Genomic DNA, 25,079 nt, shown 5'->3' on the forward strand with positions numbered 1-25,079 from the left:
TGGGAAAGGCTGACCTACAATATTGCAAATTTAATTTCCATTAATCTTGCCTGGTGGTTTCTGAGAAATATGAATTGCATGGTTAGAATCATGAAGTATCCTCAATACTAGAGGCCATCAAAACCTAACTATTATTGCTGTCGTAATGAGATTATCCCCACACGTGAACTAATTTAATTCAAATGACAGCATGTCCTAAGAGTGGCAAAAAAGAAACTTTGAAAATACAGGTAATCCTCAACATATGACCATTTGTTAATGTAATTTTGCTCTTCGTTTCCACAGACAATGGAAATTGGAACACTTATGTCACAAATCAGGGGAACCCATCACAGAAACTGGTTACATGGACAAGGTAAAGACAATGTATTTATTTATTTATTTATTTATTTATTTATTTATTTATTTATTTATTTATTTATTTATTACCTGCCTTTATTATTTTTACAAATAACTCAAGACAGTGAACATATCCAATACATCTTCCTCCTCATATTTTCTCCACAACAATCCTGTGAGGTGAGTTGGGCTGAGAGAAGAATGACCAAGTCTCACCCAGCTGGCTTTCATGACTAAGACGGGATTTGAACTCAGGGTCTTCTGTTTTCTAGCCTGGTGCCTTAAGCACTAGACAAAATTGGCCCTCATGTATTTTTATGTATATTTCTGTAGACATATAACAATATGTTAAGGGGTTTCTTTTCTGTCTCTTTTACAGATTATAGAACATCTTTACCCTTGTTTAATTATCACACCACTGGACTGCTTCTGGGAGGGTGCAAAGTTACAGTCTGGGACTGCATATCTACCGTAAGTAAAGTGTGTTGGTTTCTAATTTGTTTTACCAGTTTAATGGGGCTTCACTCAGCTACAGTTTATTCTGATGTTGGACTGAACACAAAATGTGAGGCCTTCTAGACAAATATGCATACAGATATCTATTCCGCATGCTTTTCTCTTTAAAAGAGATGTTTAATTACTAAATTAACATCCCATCCGATTATGTTATCTGTTTTGAATGCAAATACATAGGAGAATTGACATCTGAACCAGCACATTTGCAAGTATAGGTGCGGCAATTTCCTGTAGCAGCTTATTATTTTTAGCTTCCCTTCAAAGTGTATCGCCACACAGCTGTTGCTTCTTCGCATATATGATTTTAGCTTTAGGGATAACCTGATTATTTCATCGGGATCAATATGAACAACAGATGTGAGCCAAATTTAAGTTACTTCAGTTTTATTCTCAGTAAATTCTATCACTATCAGTGATTTAATTTGGATTGAGGTAGGGTATGCATTGAAGTTGGACGTTGTAAAACAAAACAAAACAAAATCAAGATAGCAGCCACAATCATATGATTGGAGTTGTATCACATTTTACATGCATGTCACAATACATGCAAAGGACAGGACATTGATCACACTGCTGCAGCTGCCCTCTTGATTTGTTGACACTTTCCCCTACCCATCTCTGGTCCTTGGATATCCTTGGCTTCAGCCCTGTATCTGAACGAGATTGTAATTAGAATTGATACTGACATGATCATCTCAGTTCAAGGGATTGTACTGAATTATTGACTCCCCCTCACCCCCCAATTTTCTGGCTTAAATACTTTTATTTAAGAGAAATTGGAATTTCAGTCTTCTTGGAACATTTTTATTTTATCACTTAAAACTAGTGCAGAAATCCTACAGGTTAGTCATTGGTTTGTCACCAAATTTGGGGCAGAATCTCAGCACCACAAAAAGAGTCAGTGATTTGAATATTTACTTTTTTAAAATGTTTACACTATACTGTCAACATATGCTTATGAGAGAAAGAGCAAAAGTCCCAATTAACTTCATAGTTTTTTTTCATTTCTCAAAGGCAACATTCTCACTGTTATATAATGGTTATTTGTGATTGTATTTGAGGAAATAAAACATGAAATGAAAAATATGATGGCAGTAGGTAGAAGCTATGTTTTCTTTATCAGGCCTTTTAGTAGCATGAAATCTCTTCTTTTGGATATTGTTACTTTCAACATGTTCTATATTTTAAAACATTTAAATTCATTTAGGTTAATTGCATAGCTTATTTGTATGGTGTAGGCTTTGCCCTTGTTTGTCTGTCTTTGTAAAGGCAACATGCAACGGCTATCGCTTAACTTTCAGTGTGGACTTCTTAAAACGGGACAATGAAGGAGCTTGCGTTTTCTGGTTGGGAGAGTCTGAATAATATCTTAAGCCTGGTTAAGCAGATACAGTAGTCTGAACCAGAAAAAAGTCAGGCAAAAGCCTTTATGGTCTGGCAACATCACAAAATCAAAAGTGGAAATGAAAAAAATAGCAGCAGAGGTTCAGGCGGATTTAAAAAGGTTACCATGTCTGAAAGAGCACAGTGTTTTTATTTTTTTGTGTGTGTTTTTGATTAATGTATGGCAAATATTTTAAAGAATGCAATTCATAATATCATATGAACTTCTCTCTGATACTTGAACATTTCCTTTATTTGCGACTGCTGAATTCCCTATTTTTTCTGAATCATTTAGTTAATAAATTATTTGTCTAAAATTTCACTATACTTAAAATGCTAGTTCAGATGCTAATTTTCTTGCTCATTTGATTATCAGTTCAATAAATGAATAAATAGTGGTGCAATGTAATAGCTGAGTTAAGAATCAAGACTTAACTACAATGTCTAAAATCCCCTCAAACCATTAGATTCAAGAAGCTCTGTTTACTAGCATTTACTTAGGCATGGATGTGATGCTCATATGAAGAAGACATTTTGTGGATGAAAAACAGCTTTAAGATAAAAATTTTCAGCAACTTTTTCCAAAAGACAAATCTTGTGGCAATGTTTTAAATACCATTACACACATTTCAGTAAACTTCGTTTCAAAAAAATATGAATGTGAGTAGGAGTGGAGAAACGGTAAATAAATATTTACAAAAGTTTGGCAACTTTTGATAACCTTTTCATTTTTCTCTTCATGGACAGAGGAAAACCCCATTTGCAGTGGACCAACTTTGACCCCTTAGAATTCTTAGAGGAGCTGAAAAAGATAAACTCCCAAGTAGATACCTGGGAGGAGATGCTGAATAAGGCAGAAGTTGGCCATGGATATATGGATCGACCTTGCCTAAACCCTGATGATCCGGACTGTCCTATAACTGCCCCCAACAAAAATTCAACTAAAGTAGGTTAATCTTTCTTTTTTCAGCCAAATGAAAAAAAATGTGTTGAAAAAGCAGATTCTAATTCCATATCCTAAAATCATTGTCAACAATATGATGCAGTTTCAGGATAGCAGTATTTGAGCAAGATGCAAGATACAGCCTTAAGTTCAGAATTCGTAAAATGATGGTTGGTCACACCGACTTGAATTGTTCTGCTAACAGAAGAAAATAAGGCAATAATAAGGAAAGCATGACCATTTCTATGGCTTACTTAGCAGGAGCTCTAGACCAAGACACCTACTTATTCCTAATTTAACAAACAAGCTTCAAGGATTTAAGAACAAACAATAGCTTTGAAATGAACTTCAATATAGTATTATATTCTAAGTTTCGTACTGCAGAGAAAGGGATATTGGAATATTAATGCAGTTAGGTTTGCAAAGCCACTAAACACTCATCAATGTTAAATGATAGATGTGACTGTTTGTGAACAAAATTACTACCAATCAGGTTCTATATACAAATGCTGTAGTATCAAATAATGGGAATTTTTGTAGTTAACTTTACAATTTTCCAAAAGAGCATCTTTTTTATTTCAGGATACAAATACTAATATCTGAAATTGATATATTTGCATTTTATTCCGGATCATCTAAAGAACTTTATTCTAGCTTTTGAAATTTCCCCAAATATTGAGATTGAGGGAGGCTGAAGTATTGAGGGGGTGTTGCTTTAGGATACCAAGCACTGCTTTTTTTATTCGTTTTCTAAAATTGTTTTTGATATGAGTCTATTCTTGTTGCTGTAAGCAACCCAGAATTATGGTATATAAGATGAGTATCTATATTTTCTTAATATAACAAACAAATATTTATTCTACCACCTAGATTTATATTACAAGAAATTAAATACTTAAATTGAACTATAGGCCTTTTTTGTTCATTGAGATATTTAATGGACTATGCTATACTTATTTTTAAAGATGAATGTATTATTTATCTTTGTGCAAACTTTATAGTCAAAGCAAAATAGAAAAATTCAAAATGTCCATAATTTGGAGCTCCTTTATTTATTTATTTATTTTATTAAATTTCTATACCGCCCTTCTCCCGAAGGACTCAGGGCGGTGAACAGCCAAAAGATAAAACACAGAGATACAAAATTTAAAATAAATTAAAACAAATTAAAAAATTTGGCTAAATTTTAAAATATCCCATAATTAAACAAATTAAAATTAATGTTTAAAATTTAAATTTTAAAATTTTAAAAGGGAGAAGATTTAGGCCAGGCCAGCTTGATGAAATAAAAACGTTTTAAGCGCACGACGGAAGGTGCGCAGATCCGGGATCCTCCGTATCTCCGGGGGGAGCTCGTTCCAGATCGTAGGTCTGAGAAGGCTCTCCCCCTAGGGGCCGCCAGTCGACATTGTTTGGCCGACGGCACCCAGAGGAGTCCCTCTCTATGGGAGCGTACTGGCCGGTGGGAGGCTATTGGTGGTAGCAGGCGGTCCCGTAGATAACCAGGTCCTAAGCCATGGAGCGCTTTAAAGGTGGTAACCAGAACCTTGAAGCGCACTCGGAAGACCACCAGGAGCCAGTGCAGCTCGCGCAGGAGAGGTGTTACATGGGAGCTCCACGTTGCTCCCATAACCACCCGCGCGGCCGCACTCTGCACCAGTTGGAGCCTCCGAGTGCACCTCAAGGGGAGCCCCATGTAGAGAGCGTTACAATAGTCCAGACGAGAGGTGACGAGGGCATGAGTGACCGTGTGTAGGGAGTCCCGATCTAGAAAGGGACACAACTGGCGGATCAGGCGAACCTGATGAAAAATCCTCCCGGTCACGGCCGTCAAGTGCTCTTCTAGAGACAGCCGTGAATCCAGGAGGACGCCCAAGTTGCGAGCCCTTTCCGTGGGGGCCAATGATTCACCCCCAATAGTCAGCGATGGCACCAGCTGACTATATCGGGACGTTGGAAACCACAGCCACTCAGTCTTGGATGGGTTGAGCCAGAGCCTGTTCCTCCCCATCCAGATCCGTACGGCCTCCAGGCACCGGGACATCACTTCAAGGGCATCGTTGGGGTGGTCCGGGGTGGAGATGTACAGCTGGTGTCGTCAGCGTACTGATGGTACTTCACCCCGAAACCACGGATGATCTCGCCCAGCGGCTTTACATAAATGTTGAACAAAAGGGGCGAGAGGACCGATCCCTGCGGCACCCCACATATGAGGGGCCTCGGGGTCGACCTCTGCCCCCTTGTCAACACAGACTGCGACCGGTCGGAGAGAAAGGAGGAGAACCACCGTAATACGGTGCCTCCCACCCCCAACCCTTCCAACCGGTGCAGCATGATACCATGGTCGATGGTATCAAAAGCCGCTGAGAGATCTAACAGGACCAAGACAGAGGAGCAACCCCTGTCCCGAGCCCTCCAGAGATCATCAACCAACGCGACCAATGCCGTTTCCGTGCTGTACCCAGGCCTGAAACCCAACTGGAATGGATTTAGATACGACATTTCATCCAGGTACTGGGGAAGCTGTCGTGCAACCACACTCTCAACAACCTTCGCAACGAAGCGAAGGTTGGAGACTGGACGATAATTAGCCAATACTGCCGGGTCCAGGGAAGGCTTCTTGAGGAGAGGCCTCACCACCGCCTCCTTCAAGGCAGCGGGAAAGGCACCCTCACCCAATGAAGCATTTATAATCCCCTGGAGCCAGCCTCGCGTCACCTCCCGGGAAGCCAGTACTAACCAGGAGGGACACGGGTCCAACAAACATGTGGTCACGTTCAGTCTACCCAGAATCCTGTCCATGTCATCTGGGGTCACAGGATCAAACTCGTCCCAGATAACATTTTCAAGACCTGCCCCCGTCATCCTCGCTGGACCTACCCAGTCGGAGTCCAGACCTTCCCGAATCTGAGTGATTTTGTCATGCAGATATTGAACAAAGTCCTTGGCTCTTCCCTCCAAGGGGTCCTCCCGCGCTTCCTGGTGGAGCAGGGAGCGGGTCACCCTAAACAGGGCGGCTGGGCGATTATCTGATGACGCCATAAGAGCAGCACAATGAGTACATTTTGCTGCTTTTATCGCCACTAGGTAATTCTTAATATGAGATCTTACCAGTGTCCGGTCCGATTCAGAAAGACTAGCCCTCCAACTACTCTCTAGGCGTCTTTTCCGGCGCTTCATCTCCCTCAGCTCCTCAGTAAACCAAGGAGCCAGGTGAGAACGGCGCTGGGTCAGAGGCCGCAAAGGCACGACTCGATCCAGAGCTCCAGCGGCCGCTCTATCCCAAGCGGCCACTAGGTCTCCAGTCGAGGTGTGTGCAAGATCCTCGGGGATTGGCCCAAGCTCCCTTTGGAACCTATCAGGTTCCATCAGGTGCCTGGGGCGGTACCATCTTACCGGTTCCGCCTCCCTGCGGTGGGGTACCGCAGTTCAAAGGTCAAGGCGAAGGAGAGAGTGATCCGACCATGACAAGGGCTCAATGACTATGTCCCCTATCTCAAGATCACTCAACCACTGTCCAGAGACAAAAACCAGGTCCAGTGTGTTTCCCCCCCTGTGCATAGGGCCATGAATTAGCTGGGTCAGGTCCATGGCCGTCATGGAAGCCATGAACTCCCGAGCCACCTCAGATGCCTCACCGCGGACGGCAGGTTGAAATCCCCCATGACCATAAGTCTGGGGGTATCAACCGCCACCGCGGCGATAACATTGAGTATCTCGGGCAGGGCTGCAGCCACGTGGCAGGGAGCCAGGTACGTGATCAACAAGCCCATCTGAACCCCATGACCCCACTTCACAAGGAGGGACTCACAACCGGCTGTCTGAGGCCTTCACTAATAATAACCGCTACTCCCCCTCCCCTCCCCTGAGGCCTCGGCTGATGGAATGCGTGGAAGCCTGGTGGGCACATTTCTACCAGAGGGACCCCTCCCTCCGGGCCCAACCAGGTCTCCGTAATACCCGCCAGGTCCGCTCCCCCCTCCTGAATAAGATCACAAATGAGGAGGGCTTTATTTACTACAGACCTGGCGTTGCATAACATCAGTCGAAGGCCCGGGCCCTGAGGGTCTGTGCAACCTGGAAAACGAGTGGAGCTATGGGGGCCGGAATGCCCTACCGCTTGAAGACAGCGGGTGCGTGCTCCCTTAACATGATATGGCCCCCTACTCCCGCCATATCTACCCCTCCCACTCACAGTACCAATGATGGAAACACAGTCTGGACAAGCTTGACCCCCCTGTTACCCCCGGATCCCCCCCACCCCCCGCCGCACATCCTGGCCCGGTCCGATCCTCCCCTAAGTGGGTTATCCCCCTACCCCCTGGTAGAGAGGAAGTAGACAGGGTATGAGTGACTTCTCTAAAGATTTTACTGTGTTGCTGGAGTGAAGTTTCCTTTTTTCTCTCTTGATTCTCTGCTTTTATTATTGTTGTTGTTGTTCTTGCTTAATAAATTTTCTAGGGACAACACGGGGCAGCTGAAGTTTATTTGCTGCCTAAGCTAGAAAAATAAATGGCTTCCTTTCATACAGACTGCAGTTACCAAAAATAATCATGTTGTTTTGCCACATGAATCAGACAATCCCTCAAATGCTGCATCCTTAGCAATAACAGTACTAGAGCAGACTAAATCAGCCTTTGCTAGCTTTTCATGACAACCAAAATCTACTACCTAAGGCAGCTACTTCTCTCTACTTAGAGGTAAAACCACCTGGAAAAAGATAAAAATGTACAGCTACCAACTTGAGAGAAAAGCCAAAACTACATCTGCCAAAATCAATCCTGGTAGCATGAAAATACTTCCATAAAGAACATTCTTGCTCTCTCCCCACCCCATTCAAAGTTTGCAACCAGAGCAGGATTTGCAGGATTTATGCATATTAGAACACTTACCTTTAGGGGTATGCAAAGTGGTATCAGTGATCCTCCAAAAATGTGAACTTTCCTGTCTTTGATTCTGTAACACCTTCTTTTATTTTTTTAAAATATTTTCAGCCTCTTGATGTCGCTCTTGCTTTAAGCGGTGGATGCTATGGGCTGTCAAAAAAATACATGCATTGGCAAGAAGAACTGATTATTGGTGGCACTGTTAAAAATGATACTGGGAAACTTGTCAGGTAAGCACTCCTAATCCAGTAATTCTTGCCTGGGACATCCTGGTTTGGGTCTGCACATTCTCTAGGCTGCACTATGGTTTGGATGGTCTTGGCTTAGACTCTTGTGTCAACCTAGCTATTTGTCTCCCTATGTCATGGCTTATAACTTAGTGCTATATTTGAACCTAGTCAACTGTTCTTAGTCAACAGATCTTGCTTTAAACAAACCATGGCTTAATGTGAAATGTAAATCCAGTTACTGTTTTCTTTTGACAGAAAACCTTACTGTCAGTAATGTGAGATATTTTTTTCTTCCATTCAGTCATATCCAGTTCTTGGAGACTGCCTGGACAAGTCCCTGCAGTTTTCTTGGCAAGGTTTTTCAGATGTAGTTTGCCATGGCCTCTTTCCTATGAGAGAAACTGACTGGCCAAAGGTCACCCAGCTGGCTTTGTGCCTAAGGCAGGATTAGAACTCACAGTCTCCTAGTTTTTAGCCTGATGCCTTAGTTAGATAAGACAACCTATATTGTCATTTTTCAGCATACACAATGGCACACATTACAGTGAAATTTCAATGCCCGCTCTCGAAAGAAAAAAACACCACACATCAAACAATGTCCCCGTCTGAAGGATAACAATAATACTATACCAAATTGACTCTCAGTGAGAATATTATTATTTATTATACCTACAAAATGAATTTTTGTTTATGAGATAATGGGAATAATGTTCAGTAAAAATATTAAAATTAAAGACCTCCTAAGTACATATAATGCCAAGAAAAAAAAGAACATGCAGCATATGATTTAAATCAGAGAGCAATAGTTTGAAACAAAGTGTATCTCCCATTTGAGCTCTAGTAGTTTTATTCTTTTTCTATATGTACATTAAGAGGCCATGACACCTATGTAGCGTAGGGTTATCTTTTGGTGACTAATGATTATTTGATTCATTGGAGATTTTGGTCTCTGGAATAGGATGGAGATGACTTTGTTACCTCTCCCCAGTGTCCCCATCACATGCAATTACAAAGGATCACCCATCTCCCCCTTCTGGACCGAAGATGAGAATCTATTCAGTGATAGAAACTTCTGTTGGATCCTGTTGCATATGGAAGGATCTCATTTACTGCAACTGTGTTAATTTGTGTATTTTTTATGCTTCATGAGGGGGGAAAAGTTCACTTTAAGTCTTCCATTTTTTTCAGATTGCTTGCCAACCAAACCATCTCCTTGAAAGGTGTGACTCCTCTATAGGGTCTGCTACTTTGTGAATGGCGCCTTATTTAATTTATACAGAGAGATTGGACATAAGAATACTGAATCAGATCAGCCCTTTAATAGAGAAACTGGGTGGTAGCTCATAGACTTTCTATATTCCAATGTCTCGACATCAGTCTTATATTTCCTTAAGATAGGATCAGCTTTATTTATCCAGATATAAGAAGATAGAGGTTTTAAAATGGGAATGTCTGACTTTGACAACTTTAAGACCTGTGGACTTCAACTCCCAGAAACTGGAGAATTCTGGGAGTTGAATGTCCACAAGTCTTAAAGTTGCCAAGCTTGGAAACCCCCAGTTTATAATTTAGATTTTTCCTTTCATTTTAAACACCATAAATGGTTCTTAGTCAAATAGAATGTGTAGAGCAATTATGAAAAAAAAAAATGAAAAAAATGGCTTTCTGCTCAGTTCAACCATTAATCACTCTGGCCTTCTGCTGCCCATAAGGGAGAGGGTTTTTTTGGTTGTCCCTTTCTCCTTCTAAGTCCACAATTCTGTCTTGCAGTGCTCAGGCTTTACAGACCATGTTTCAGCTAATGACTCCAAAGCAAATGTATGAGCACTTCAAGGGTTACGACTACGTTTCGCACATCAACTGGAATGAGGACAAGGCAGCTGCAATCCTGGAAGCATGGCAGAGGATGTATGTTGAGGTAAAATGGACGTTTAATTGGAGAACGGTTTCTTTCTTTCATTGTAAACCCTACTAGGTCTTGTTGTTGCAGTCCCTCGGAAATGTCCCTTGAGGTAGTGAATCTTGTTAGGATCGGTATACTCTTCCATTATAGTCAGTCTTCTCTCTAAGCTAGAGACTGGAGATACTACTATGTGTTGGAACTCAACCCCTGTCATTCCCAGCCGGTATGCTGGCTAGAAAAGAGGCAAGTGGAAATCCAACATTTCTGGGAGATTCTGCTTAGGACTGACTGATTAAGAACTTTTTTTAAAAAAAAAAGAAGAAAAAAATACATTAAAAAAATCTGCCAGCAAGGTTTGAAGGAAACAATGCAGGTTGGTTGGTTGGTAAAATGAAAGAGAAATGTCTTTTTGTTAGAATGTGTGGCTTTTAAAATTCATTGTCTTGAGTTGCTGATCTGACTCTGGGGCTGCCAAAGCTTAAGGAGAAAAAGTGAGCATTTGGTTAGGATGATTCTTTTTTTTTTTTCTCCCCTCAGCAAAGGTGTCTGGAAAACATTAGCCCGCCACAAAATCTGTTCACAGCTGCAGTCCCCTTGGTGAGGTCATGTGACATTATCTGGCCTTTGTTTCCCAGGCATTGACCTTTGCTGAGCTGCTTGTGACCTCTTTGAAGTGTCCAGCCAATGAAAAAAGAGAGGGCTACTCTTAAGAATTTGTTGTTTTTAGATTGGGTATAACAACAAATCAGTTGTAGGCTTCTGGATGGAATGCAGAAAAGGGTGCAGGAGGGGCCGAGTGAGCTGTGAGCCTTCTTCAGTTTCACTATTTAAAATAAATGGCCGTTTTCCTCCCTTTCAAGGTGTACCTTCTTATTTGATCTGTAGCAGCCTGCTGCGGCTCCGCATTGAGTATGGCAATTATATTAACAAAGGGTCAAGGATGCAACTGTAGTGTTTGTAGATGAGAGCGCCTGTGTGTGAGTGAGAAGGGAGGGCAACAGACAAAGAGAGAGCGACAACTAAAAAGTTAGTGCTCAGTAGAAATTTGCTCCAGAAATATAGGTAGTCCTCGAGTTACCACAATTGAGCCCAAAATTTATGTTGCTAAGTGAAATATTTGTTAAATCAGATTGCCCCATTTTACAACTTTTCTTGCCACAGTTGTTAAGCAAATCATGGCATTTGTTGAGTTAGTAACATGGTTATCAAGTGAATCTGGATTCCCCATTGACTTTGCTTGCCAAAAGGTCGCAAAATGGGATCACATGACCTTGGGACACTGCAACCGTCATAAATATGAGTCAATTGCCCAGCATCTGAATTTTGATCATGGGACTGTGGGGATGCTGCAATGGTCGTAAGTGTGAAAAATGGTCATAAGTCAGTTTTTTCAGTGTTGTTGTAACTTTGAACGGTCACTAAATGAACTGTTGTAAATTGAGGACTACCTGTATATTGTGGTGACTTCCTTTCTGTAATTACAACTCCCATCTTGTTTTCATAGGTTGCTCATCAAAGTCTTGCACAAAACTCTACTCAGAAGGTGCTTTCCTTTACGACAACAACTCTGGAGGACATCCTAAAGTCATTTTCTGACGTCAGCGTCATCCGAGTTGCTAGCGGCTATCTATTAATGGTAAATTAGGTTTAATATTCATTTTATTCTTCCTCAGTTTTCTTCAAGCTCATGCCATCCAGATCTGGAAAGGAGACCAGGCTGGAGAAATCTGTAATTCATGATATACCACTACATGAGTCTTTTATGCTAAGATGTCATACAAATCATCCTTACAATGTTTTTAACAGCCTTAAAATCTGCATTTTTATGCCACTTGCTCACTTATGTCTCTGATCCATGGAAGATCTGTGGCTCATTAGCGTGAGCACAAAGTTGGCTTGGGATGGGGCCACGGGGTTGTTCTTTGTGGTTTCCTCTTAAATGGTTACAGAGCCGAAGAGATGTTTGTTTGAGATGTGTGGAGGTGGGATTCAGACTTAATGACAGGATCAGACAAGCAAAGCCATTGCTCTATCTCACTGCTGAGCGGTGCCTTCCAATATCTGTGTTCCATTAAAATTATATTTTGTTGTTGAAAATTTTGGTCAGGAAAAGGAAACATAAAACTGGCTTTCTCTGATGTCAGGCCTCATTTGGAGGAAAAAAATATTCTTTTGTTCTCCTTACAGCTTGCCTACGCCTGCTTAACCATGCTGAGGTGGGACTGTGCTAAATCCCAGGGTGCTGTGGGTCTGGCAGGAGTCTTGTTGGTTGCTCTCTCGGTAGCTGCCGGATTGGGACTGTGTTCCTTGATTGGGATTTCCTTTAACGCTGCCACAACTCAGGTATTAAACGAACCATTTGCAAGTTGATGCACTGCGGTGTCTCCTATTGAGGGCTGTGTATTCATGGGGGAGGAGGATGATTTTAAGAGAACAACCCTCAGAAGTTTGAATTAATATGTTTACCTAAAACCAGTCATAGCTGTGGTTATTTAAGCCCAGAAGACTTCTGAATATGGCATATGGTTCTATGGGATGTATATTTACATTTCACACACACAACAAAATTGCAGCTTTTGGCATGGCATGTCAGAGGAAAACAGGGACAAAAAGGGCTTTATAATTTGCACTGAAATTTTTGAAAGGCACTCGTTGTTAACTGCAGAATAAAGAGGGGAAAGGCTGAATATTCAAGACCTGCGCTGAAATTTTCAGTGACCCAGGAAATTCAAATTGTCCTTGAATAAGCCCTGTTTCCAAAGGCAGGGTGTGCAAACATATGTGCTGTGAAAATGCATACCGTGACACAATTGGCTAAAATCTTCTCTCCAGGAAATTATTATAATGTGTGGGTAATCGACAGATTCATAGTCTAAGACTATTAGATTAATAATAAGCTTAATAATTAAAGTCCTAACGAAGGACCTACAAATTATTAAGATAATGTCTAAGAATGTAGGTTGCGTTAAGCCAGGTGGGTAGACGATTGTTTTTTCTTTTTTGTAAAAATAGGGTGTTTGGGACTGATAATTTGAATATTTCCAGATATTCCAGTGCTTTAGTTATTGCTGTGAGGGCTCCAATCACAATTGGTATAACAACAGATTTCTTTTTCCATAAGATTCAGCTGCAATCTGCAAATCCTGGTATTTTGAATTTTTTTCCAATTGTTTTTCCTCAATCCTAGCATTATCCAGAATAGCTACATCAATGAAGCTGACTTTCTCCTTTTCAATAACTCTTATACATCAGGCATGTTATGAACAAGATGCCTGCCTGTTTGGCTCTTAAACTTCAGTAATATCTTAATTCTGCTCATTTCCCAAAACCTTTTCAATATGAAGGTTTCAGTATTTTTACTACATTCAAATCCAAACCCCTGGCAAAGTCTCCAGGAATAATTTTAGCAACTCAGTCATAATGCTGCTTGTAGTCGGTTTGTGAAATTTTGCTGCAGCCGTTGATCAAGTGGTCAGTTGTTTCATCCTTTTAACTACAAAGGAGACATGTTGAGTTTTAGCCTTTATGTAATTAGATGGCAAACAAAGCTTCTTCTTGAGCTGCTAAAATAAAGCTTTCAGTTTCTGAAGACAGCAAACTAAAATGAGGGAAAAAGAGATACTGCAATACATAGCATCCAATATTAGTTGCTCAAAGCAAGTGACTCATTTAACTGGATTGTAAAAATAGCTTTTGGTTCTCATGAATCCACACAAAAACCTGTTACTTTCTACTGGGCCTAACAATATGATGAAGATCAGTATCTGAAGAGAAACACTCAATGGTGTAAATAATTATGTGCATAAAGAATTGTGACCTCCTAACTGCAATAACCTCAAGATTTCTGCTTATGCCTAAAGTCAAGTGTAAGATTGCACTTCTTTGTCTTACTTCATTAACTTGTTCTTTGGTTATAAAATAGTTGTTGCTGACTGTCTCCTTTTATGCAGGTTTTACCCTTTCTTGCTCTTGGAGTTGGGGTAGATGATGTCTTTCTTTTGGCACATGCATTTAGTGAAACTGGGCAGAATAAGAGAATTCCATTTGAGGTAAATTAAGATATTTCTTACATTGCTTTAAGCATTCAGCAAGCTCATTAAATCTATACTTTAGTTTTTCAATTAGCAGCTGACAACATAAATAATTTCTTATGTTGCACCAGTTTATTTATTTTGGAACTATGCAGAGTAAACTAATAGCAGTATAAATGACTGGAAACTGTCAAATAGTTTTCCCAATTAACTCAACCTTTTTGACAAAAATCAGTAACTTAATTGGCATTATCAGCAGAGACATATATATATTTGACTAGCTGATAACTCGGCATTGTCCGGGTATTTATGTATCCCAATCTTTGCAGGCTTTTAAAAGTATATGTACATTATAAAGTAAAATCATACACAAAATCACTATAAGTCTTTGGGCCCCACCCCCTGCCCACCCCCACCGGTAACCACTATCTGGTGCCCGGCGGCATTGGGGCTGCACATGGCTGGCCGCCATGGGCCGCCACCCATCTGGCAACAACAGTCCTCGCTGTCCGGAATGGCCAGTAGGTGGCGCTTGACCGCTGCGGAAGGCCGCTGGGACCGATCAGCTGGGCTGCACGGCTGCTATATTCACCCCGAGGGGTGTTAGGGGTGTATTTTTTTCTAGAGACTAAGTCATCTGTGTACCAAGTTTAATTGAAATTGATCGAGGCGTTCCAGAGTTATGCTGGAACATACACACACACACACAGCCATTTTTATATATATAGAAGATTAACGCCTCCCCCCACAGAAGAATCTGGAAATATGATTAGTATGTTATTTTAGAGAAATGAAATGCTGATTACAGATTATATTTGTTGTCAGTTTGTGATTATTTGCCAAAGTAGTTGTTATTCTTCAAAAAGGTTATTTGGATAAATTGAATTGAAATCTCAATCATTCTCCCAAGTTTTTTGAGAACTGATATTCTATTTTGCATTCTGCAATCAGGCTATTTCTTCTATAGTCTATTTTGGAAATTAAGAAGAAAGTTGTTTGTAGTAACTTTCCATTTAGTTTTCCATTTCTATGTACAGTTGAATCTGATGCAAAAGCATATATTATTAAATATAATAGCATTTCCATAACCTTTAACTGGGCAAAACAACTGGGCCAGCCATTCTTTCTCAGCCCAATCCACCTCACATGATTGTAGTTGTGAGGAAAATAGGAAGAGGATGGAGCATTATGTATGTTCCCTGCCTTGAGTTACTTATAAAGTAATAAAGGTGAGAATAAAAATCTAATAAAAAGAAATTTAAACCAAGATACTTCCAATTGACTGATTTACAGAATGTGTCCAAAATCTGAGACCCATGACTCCTGTGGAATTGAAATTTTATAAAACAGTTTATGACATAAAAATTATATGACTGCCGCCCGCCCACCCACCCACCCACTCAAAAAAACAACAATCCCCCCTCCAAAACAAAAGACCTTCCACTAATCATTAAAAATGGCTAGTTCTCTTCTGTCAAACTTGTGGTATACAAGGTTGCTGCTAAATAGCTAATTTTGGCCTTAAAGTGTGATGTTCTTATGGTTATTTTTGCTATATTTGTTTTGATTTTCTTTGAACCCTCCAGCATCTTTGATTAGAGCAGGCTGTAAATTATGTTCAACATCTATTTCTCTATTACACTGTAATTTTATAGATTATGTACTATGTAATTGCAAATTAATTCCATATATATCTATTATGTTTCAGGATAGAACAGGGGAATGTCTGAAACGCACAGGTGCAAGTGTGGCCCTTACATCTATTAGCAATGTTACTGCATTCTTCATGGCTGCCTTAATTCCCATTCCAGCTCTACGGGCATTTTCACTCCAAGTAAGATCTTCAAGTGAAATTAAATGTCATTTAATTTATTATTTGTCAATACAGTCCAGAGATGAAGTTCTTCACATACAACACAACTGGGGAGGGCTGGTGAAGAAACCTGGCCAAGAGCATAGCGTTTGAATTGGATGAGGTGCACAAATTCCCAATTAGAGAATGGTTCTGCAGGGAACAAAGTGATATGTTGACAACAGGGTCTGCACTGATATTCCTGTCAGAAGCATATAAATCAAAGCAGCTTCCCCTAGTCTCACCAGAGACAATAATGACTAGTCCAGCAGTGAAATTCAATTTTTTTTACTACTGGTTCTGTGGGCATGATGTGACTTGGTGGGTGTGGCAGGGGAAGGATACTGCAAAATCCCCATTCCCTCCCCACTCCTGGGGAAATGATATTGCAAAATCCCCATTCTCACCCCACTCTGGGACCAGCCAGAGGTGGTATTTGTCGGTTCTTCGAACTACTCAAAATTTCCGCTACCGATTCTCCAGAACCTGTCAGAACCTGCTGGATTTCACCCCTGCTCTAGTCCACATTTTTGGAGGGCATCAGTTGGTGAAAGCTATTACAGGACATGCTTAATTTTAGATGTGCTTCTTTTCATGAGTATGGTTGACTTGAAACTGCAGTTATCTTCTCATGTGATTTTTGAATCTGCTTTAAAATGTGAAAAATTTACTAATTCTCGAAAAAAAACCCTGATACATGGAGTAGAAATGGCGTGAAATTTGTGCAAGGTTATTTATTTCTGTATGCTGAGTTGTGCTAAATCTCAGGTTTTTTTATGTCTCTATACCAACTGCAAAATGGAATGTTTAACCTGAGTTTTCAATCAAATCTCAAGCTGTGTTCATAAAGATAGAAATTATATTTAGAATTTCTTGTGGTCTCTAATAATAATTTGAAAACTCTCTGCTATCTTCTCAGTGATTTTGGTAGTGAATATTGCACTTATGGCAGATTGCCATCAGTGGTCTATAAAAACCATTATATTTTCTTTTAAATCTTCCTAATTCTGCTTTTACTGATTGATAAACCAGTATGTGACCAGTTCTCTCACATTGAAATGTTTGCTTTTTAAAATTTAAAAAAAAAAAGTTTTTTTTTTAACATTTTGCATTTTCTTTTTTAAAATAAAATTTTATTTTGTTTACCCGGTGAGATTGCTACATCTGCCATAGGATGGAAAGTAGGGCCAGATCCTCTAATCACCATGCCATTATACTACATGGCCAGAAGGTGGCAGAGTAGAGGTTATTTTTGTATTTTGAGATATTAATCATGGGACGAGCAGCACAGGGTGTGAGAGGATTAGGGGTATGCATCAGATGAGACCACCTGCAAAGATAAGTGGCAAAAGCAAATACTAAGCTAATACCCCAACTCAGGACTGGGAATGATGTTGTGAAGAGGATTTCTATGAAGAGAATGTCAAAGCCTCCAGCCTTCCTCTCTGAAGGCCTCAGCAATATTTTACAATTTAAAAACAAATTGAATAGCATTACTTACATATTAAAGACATAAAGAATATGTGTACATATTTTTCAATATTTTTATTTATATCAAAGGATCCCCACTCAAATATTTGAAAGGGTAGAAAACGATGTAGCTTATGTGGAATAAAGCCCATTTCTTTCCTTTGATCTAGTGAGTAGGATACAAATCAGTAGTTGCAAATCCAAATTCCTTGAATTAAGGAAACAAGATTTTGACTTAACCTTTGAAATGACTTTCTGCTTCTTCAAGCTATCTAACAGGGAAAAGACTACCTCAGAAGGAAATATGTTTTTCTACATTATATAGACAGACTAGTTAGGAGACTCACTGGAGAAGAGCCTAATGCTGGGAAAGATTGAGGGCAAAAGAAGAAGGGGATGACAGTGAACGAGGTGGCTGGATGGAGTCACTGAAGCAGTAGGCGTGAGCTTAAATGGACTCCAGAGGATGGTAGAGGACAGGGAGACCTGGAGGAACGTTGTCCATGGGATCGCGATGGGTCGGACACGACTTCGCAACGAACAACAACAAAAAAAGCACAAAATTAGAGTAGACAAGCTCACTCCAATGAATCCCAATCCCAATCCCCAACCCCAATGCAGATCCCTCTGCATCAGAGGCAGAGATGGGGCCAGGGCCATCTGGGAGTTATGTGCGGACTCCGGAGCCTCCAGAATCAGACATTAGCGAGGCAGAGGAACGGGGAGCCTGTTCCCAGTGCGCGCATGCGCAGAGTGCCAGAAGGCAAGAACAGTTAAAACAAAAGGGACGACTCGGGAGTAGGGCTTGGAGATGATTGGCCCCTCCCATAAGACATAAAGGAGGAGCAAAGGCACATGGGTCTTTGCAGGAAGCAACTGTTGTTTCTGCTGGCTGGTTTCAATACTGCAGCTCCGTGTTGACTCTGTGTTCTGTGTGGCCTAGCAAAGTTAATTGCCAGTTAGGTCTTGGCAGTGTGTCAAGGGAGATGAACGTGGGTGTTTATCAGCCTTTCCCGAAGAACTGTGGCAGACTTCTGTCGGACTCTTTACAACTATTTGGGGCTCATCTGTGAATGAACAGATTGAGAATGAACAGGCTCTGAATGAGCCGAATTCACAGCTGTTGAAATAAAAAGAGGGTTTTGGGGACTCATTGTGTGCTTTTACTGTATCAGAAAGCCTAGGTCAGAATATCACCTCCCTGTTGGCTACTGCAATGAATTTTGCATGGGGCTGCTGTTGAAGAATATTTTGAAACTTCACCTCGTACAAAATGCAGTGGTGAGAGCAGTTATGTGTATTTCTTCGCAAGTTGCATTGGTTATCAGCTTTTTTCCAGTCCAATTCCAACTGGTGGTGTTAATATTTAAAGCCTTTATGGCATGGGACTAGGTTATTTTTGGCATCATCTCTCCCTAATTTCATCTCCTCATCCTATTAGATCCAGCAGATGTTATAGATTCTGTCATCTAGGAAGCTAACTTTAGCAGGCCCTTGATAGCTGGCTTTCTCTGTGGTGGCACCCTCATTATGGAATGTTCTCCCCCCTGAGGTCAGGTTATCCTCATCTCTTTTGAGCTTCTGAAGGTCGTTCAAGACTTGGTTGTGACTGCAGGCCTGGATACTCCAGGGGACAGGTGAGCTAGTTAGTGGCTCTGCTGTTGTTAACACCCCTTCATCTACTTTTTACATTAGCTCAGGGTTTTTTATAGTTTTTATAGTTTTTTGATGTTGTAATTAATAATTATAATTATAATGATTTGGGGTATTTAACGGTTTTAACCTGTAAGTGGCAGAGAGTTGCTTGTTGATCAGATGGGCAGCTATGGGCTGCCCAGAGTCCTCGGAGAGTTGGGCGGCATAGAAATATGAATAATAAATAAATAAATATATAAATTAAGATAGATAAATACAAGAATAAATAAATAAAACATCTCTGAAACGATGACCCAAGGGGTCCAGGTTGTCTAGTTACTTACTATAAATGGCAGCTCATATTTTACTCTGCTCTTGTCAGAGGGATATTGCTCACCTAACCCACTCTTCTCTTCTGGTTCTCCTCATATTTGTATAAGTAGGATAGGCTGGGAAAACAAATGTGTGCTCTCATAACTTTCTATGCATACTTTTCTTCCGTATCTCTCTACTGCATATAAGTGACAACTGACACCAAATTTAATTATAATCAGATGAACAGGCTCTGATTTGGCATTTATGACATAAAAGCGGGGGTGGAGAGAGAGAAGGCCTTCCATTGGGGCTTTCTCCTTTCTAGGATTAGATTAATTCCGTGGTGCTGTGGATAACCTTGTAATTCTTGATTAAAAATGCATTTAGTTTCATAACCCATATCTGTTTTCTATGACTTATATAGACAGATACCCATGAGCTAACAAAATTGTTTTTCTTGCATGAACTGATAATATAAAGCCGAGCTTATGTGGATTTGACATTCTGGATCATAACCAATATCTTGGCAAAATGCTATCACGTGCACCCTGCTCTTATTTTTCCTTTCTCTTTCTACCTATGTGTGTGTATCTCTGCACATACATTAGTTTCCCTATTTTATAGTTAAAATTGTGATTTCCACCCCAAAGATAATACTCCAGCAGAAAGGCTATTGATAGCCGATTCCAACCTTAGCAAAGATCTGGCACTTGCATTTACTCAGGTGTCACTTTTCTCTTGCTTGGTTCATCAGTCATTAAAAATATGCTTATTGAAATTATTGAGGTGTTTTCAGGTGGGGGGGATTTGAATACAGCAATTTTTTCTTATGAACTCTTCTGAGCCAGATTTATTCACTCAAATCTTAATGTTTTGTCTACTAATAGTGCAGTTTCATATGATCTGAAGAGAAACCAGTTTCAGTGCTGTCTACTAAATATGTATTTTGCCATACAAGTAAAAGAAAGCTAATTTTTTTCTAGTTAGCAGTTGCTATTTAATTTCTTGTACACATTTGCTATTTATTTTACTTGATACTTTACCAGGTATGGTGAAATTCAGATAATGCATTCTGTGGCATTCAGAATCAAAGGGCAATGCAAACTACTTTTGGGTGGTCTGTTTAAAAATGTAGAATTTTCTGCTCTTACCGCTCTCCACCCTGCCTCTGGTCATTTAGAGACAAAAATTTATTTTATGAAGAATTCCTGTCTGTCCAGGAAATCCTCCATAGCCAAGTTAAGAAAGCATAGCAGTGTAACAACACTGTTGCTTTTCTTTTCAGTAATGTTTATAGCTATTTCTCTGTATAGAAGTTCTATATCAGATGGGTTTAAACAGAAAGTTTCTTTAACCTTCTATCTTTTTTCACTTTCCCTGAGACACTAAAAGATAACAATCGAAGCCTTATTGGTTTTTGAGGCTCAATATTGGTAAAATAATCCAATTGCTGAGAACATAAGTGCCGTATTTTTCAGACTATAAGGTGCACTTTTTTCCCTCCTAAAAGAGCTGAAAATTTGGGTGCGACTTACACTCCGAATGTAGCTTTTTCAAAGCTTTTTTTCAGCCCTAAAGAGGCACTAGTGAGTGAAGTGATCTCCGTGCTAAGCTTTTTTTCAGTGAAGCGATCTTCCGTGCTTTGCCTGCTCCGTCCGACTCCCAGCTGTGAAGGTTTTTTTCCAGCCCTAACGAGGCTCTAGCAAGTGAAGTGATCTCTGTGGTTTGCCTGATTTTCTCATTGCTTCTCTCTCCAAAGATCAGTTGTGCTTTAGAAGCTGTTTTTTATCCCCAAGCAGGAGATAAAAAACAGCAAACTAATGTGCTGAAGCTGACCAGACTAAGGACACTAGCCAGATGAATACCTGGTAGGAAGATTTTTATTCCTATTTTCCTCCCCAAAAACTAAGCTGCGTCTTATACTCCGGTGCGTCTTATACTCCGAAAAATACAGAAAATCAGACCTCAGACCTGCAGATTAACGCTAGTGAATTGAAAGTAGCTCTGGAACCATAAAAGAAGGTTTGGCTTACATAAGGCTCTTGGATCGGAGACTGTCAATTCCTGCTCAACATTTTTATTTTCACGGGTATTTTATTACCATACTCATCACTTATGGCAAGCCTTAAAGACTTAATTAAAGTTTCAGTGACCTACCCCGTGTTCCACCTCAATTACTCTTAAATTCCACCTGTGATATGGATACTACCAATTAAGAACCCTTGATTTACACCATCCAGTTTCTTTCGTCATAAGCTTCTCTAGTCGCAAAAAAAACCAATGGCATAGTCTTTTTCCTGTAGTGAGAGCCTTTGTGAGAAGCAAAAAGATATCCTTTTCACTTGCTTAATGATGCACAGTGGCCTGTTAAGTACATGTACATAGTGGGAGTAACCGTGCCAGCTGCACTGACTCATTTATCATTTTACTCCCAACTTAGGATGGAACAGCTAAATCTATCTACATCTAGTTCTTTTGTCCCAGTCATACATATCTTTAATTTTGGTTACAAATACTGGGCAGGAAGACAGAGGAAGAAAATATAACATTGTGAATTTCATTAGGACTGAGATGCGTACGATTAGCAATAAGGTACAAAGAGAATCTCTTTATTTGTAATATCTCTTATCAAACAATAAATTCACTTTCTCTGGGTGGCTTGTAAGGGATAAGTATATAGTAGACTAGTACTAGACTATAGTACTGCAGTATATAGTCAGGATCTCACTTTACTTTCTCTCTCAATAACTCCAGTTCAGATCTTACTTTATTTCAGCAAATTCATAGGGCAGCAGCCACCATGTTTTAAAGCAGAAGATTATTGAAAAAAATGATTTGTAGATGGTGTGTCAGTGTGGAACCTAGACATAAAATATTCTAAATATTTCTTACATATTTACTATACTTGGATGCTGCCCAGTTCCTGAAGATTCTGGACAATTAATCTCAAAAACAGGAACAAAAACAATCCGGGAATGGTAATTGGATTAGATGGCTCCATGGTTTATAATCTGATGCCCTCTCTTAGCTTTTTATAATAATATTAAATTTTTGTACTCGTAGAATGTTTTTGAAATTGTTTTTATAGTTGTTTGTACAGTACATCATGCTGCATGAGAAGAGCGGCCACATAAATATGATCAAACCATCAGTAAAAACATCTCCAAAGAACCCAATATGTTCAAAAATAAAAAGTCAAGAAAATATAAAACTAGGAAATGCAAAAAGTCAAGTGGGCGAACCCCCCCGTCTTCAATCATAACACAAACCTGCAAGATGGAACAGATGGGTCTTCACAGCTTTCCTGAAGCCAAAAAGGGATGAATATTCTATGCATATTAAAGCTGTCGAGTACAACTGAGCCTTCCTTTCTTTGTGAGCAGTGGAGCCAGAAGTTTTGTACACTTTAGGATTAAGAAATATAGCTGCCCACTAGGTCTGTGGAACTCCATAGGGAAAAGTATGAGGCTTTCAGATTTACCTTCTTACTGATGGGTGACTTGAAGAAACTTTGCTATTTCTGTTACACAAGGGTGAAGTAATTTTCAGCCAACTCTGTAAAAAATTGATTCATAAACTGCTGGTAACTACGTGTGTTTGTGTGTGTTTGTGTGTAATTTGAGCATATCATGAGATAATGGAACAATTTCTTTTGAGGCTTAGGGATCCCCTTTTATGAGAATCAGTTCTGGGAGTGCTTCAGTCTGCTATAAACTCCCTTTTTATTTCCCCCCACAGCATCCCTGATAAGGACCTCATTCTTACAGGAATGTGTTTGTCTTTGTGGCTTTCAGTGTTGATTGAAACTGGCTACATAACTGTATTCTAAATCTTTGCAAGTCATGATTTTTAGCTAAGTGATTTGTAAATGTAACCAAATGTGGTTTTTATAATAAACTGTGTTTTAAGCAAATGATGACTTAATGAGATTGGTGAAGGCAGCATAAATTAGGGGTAGCGTTGGTTACTGAAATATAGTCTTAGCCAACATCTTGTTATTAGACACCAAGACATGAACTGGAGATAAGCAATGCAATGCCTTTCCTAAAATCAAACATATTTAGTCTGGTCAATGCTGGGACCAGAGACTTCCTAGAAACTCTATATACACATACACATGTAATAATTAAATGAAAAGAACCATCTTTTTTCTACCTACTATGCATATCATCCTAAGCAAGTCTGTCTTTTCTTTATTTTCCTGAGCAAATTCCAGATAGTGAAGGAATTCTGTAGGGGAAAAGGTACATATTGGATCGTCATTGAGTTATGAGTTCATTTATTTTACAATATATTTTGGTCTGAAGTTGAATTGATATTCATAACTAGTGAATCTTCATTAATTGTTAAGTATTTGTTTGAAGGCTGTACAAAAATATGCTTTGATGTAATGCTTTCTTTGGTAATTTAGAATCAGTCTGGAGGGATGAAAATTATAGTGCAAAGTATCTATAAAACTGTTTAAAAACTTCAGGGAAAGAGTGTGGTGAAATACAAAAAACACTAATGTGGTGAAGGACCTCATTAACCTTTGCAAAGTCTTTCTTTCTATATTTTAAATCCAAAAAAACCAGGCCTCTGTCAATATCAATCTTGCCTAAATAGCCATTTGTTTCTCTGACAGTTCTTCCTAGTAAGGTACAAAAGAGGATACTGACTCATGTACCTTGTGTGGTGATATAAATCAAGGGCTGTTTAAATGAATGGATCACTGCTCTGAAACACTAAGTAGTGGCTAATTGGTCTCATAAGCAGCTTCCACCGAAGAACACTTCTACGGTTACATTGTGGAGTTGTAGGTCTTGACTTGGAGACTAGTTTCTCTCCCTCTATTCTTTTTGACACAAAAATATTACTAAATTAAATTAATATGCACATCAGAGCTTTTAAAAAAAATGGTAAATTGTTTTTTATTTGTTCTAGTTTCCCCCATGAGAAATGAATTTGAGATCTGGTAACATGCTTATTAAGACAGTATCTAATTCTTAATATTTCATTGCTATATTTAAGTTTACAATATGGAAACCTAGTTATAACCTGACTTTCAGTGTTGAAATAACAATAGTTACATATAACTTTTAAAAAAAAATAATAATAAGCCTCCCTTCCTGTAGCCTTAGTATTGCTGATGTTCTTTTTTCTCTTTTTGATTATACAGGCTGCTGTGGTTGTAGTATTTAACTTTGCCATGGTTCTGTTAATTTTTCCTGCTATTTTGAGTATGGACCTATACCGCCGGGAAGATCGGAGGCTGGATATATTCTGCTGTTTTACAAGGTGAGATGGAAGGAATATTACAAAGATCATGTCATTTTAAATGGACGTTTTACCAGTGACTACTTTAGCGAGAGATACTTATTCCCAGTGGTGGGATTTAAGTTATTTAGCAACCGGTTCTCTGCCCTAATGATTTGTTCCAACAACCAGTTCGTCAAACTGCTCAGAAAGTTAACAACTAGTTCTTCCGAAGGGGTGCAAACTGGCTGAATCCCACCACTGCTTATTCCTATAGTTGTATGGTAGAATTTGAGGTCACTTTCAAACCTCTTATATTCCAAATGAATGGAAACTCAGAG

At 39.7% G+C, this 25,079-nt stretch overlaps 1 protein-coding gene across 3 annotated transcripts in view; it reads left to right on the forward strand.

Annotated features, from left to right (window-relative positions):
* PTCH1 (patched 1) overlaps nt 1–25,079 on the forward strand; it is a 114,362-nt gene that overhangs the window by 59,484 nt on the left and 29,799 nt on the right. For all 3 annotated transcript variants that reach the window (XR_015732730.1, XM_034410087.3, XM_034410089.3), the window contains exons 4-13: nt 286–355; nt 719–810; nt 2,986–3,184; nt 8,176–8,297; nt 10,068–10,215; nt 11,705–11,836; nt 12,388–12,543; nt 14,151–14,249; nt 15,940–16,065; nt 24,662–24,780. Coding sequence is in view for 2 of the 3 variants with exons in the window: in XM_034410087.3 (XP_034265978.1) it covers nt 286–355; nt 719–810; nt 2,986–3,184; nt 8,176–8,297; nt 10,068–10,215; nt 11,705–11,836; nt 12,388–12,543; nt 14,151–14,249; nt 15,940–16,065; nt 24,662–24,780 (1,263 nt within the window). In the remaining variant the exon portion in view is untranslated. The remainder of the gene's footprint in view (nt 1–285; nt 356–718; nt 811–2,985; nt 3,185–8,175; nt 8,298–10,067; nt 10,216–11,704; nt 11,837–12,387; nt 12,544–14,150; nt 14,250–15,939; nt 16,066–24,661; nt 24,781–25,079) is intronic.

The sequence above is a fragment of the Pantherophis guttatus genome, chromosome 2, assembly GCF_059756535.1.
Source record: "Pantherophis guttatus breed Tessera chromosome 2, ASM5975653v1, whole genome shotgun sequence".
Lineage (NCBI taxonomy): Eukaryota > Metazoa > Chordata > Lepidosauria > Squamata > Colubridae > Pantherophis > Pantherophis guttatus.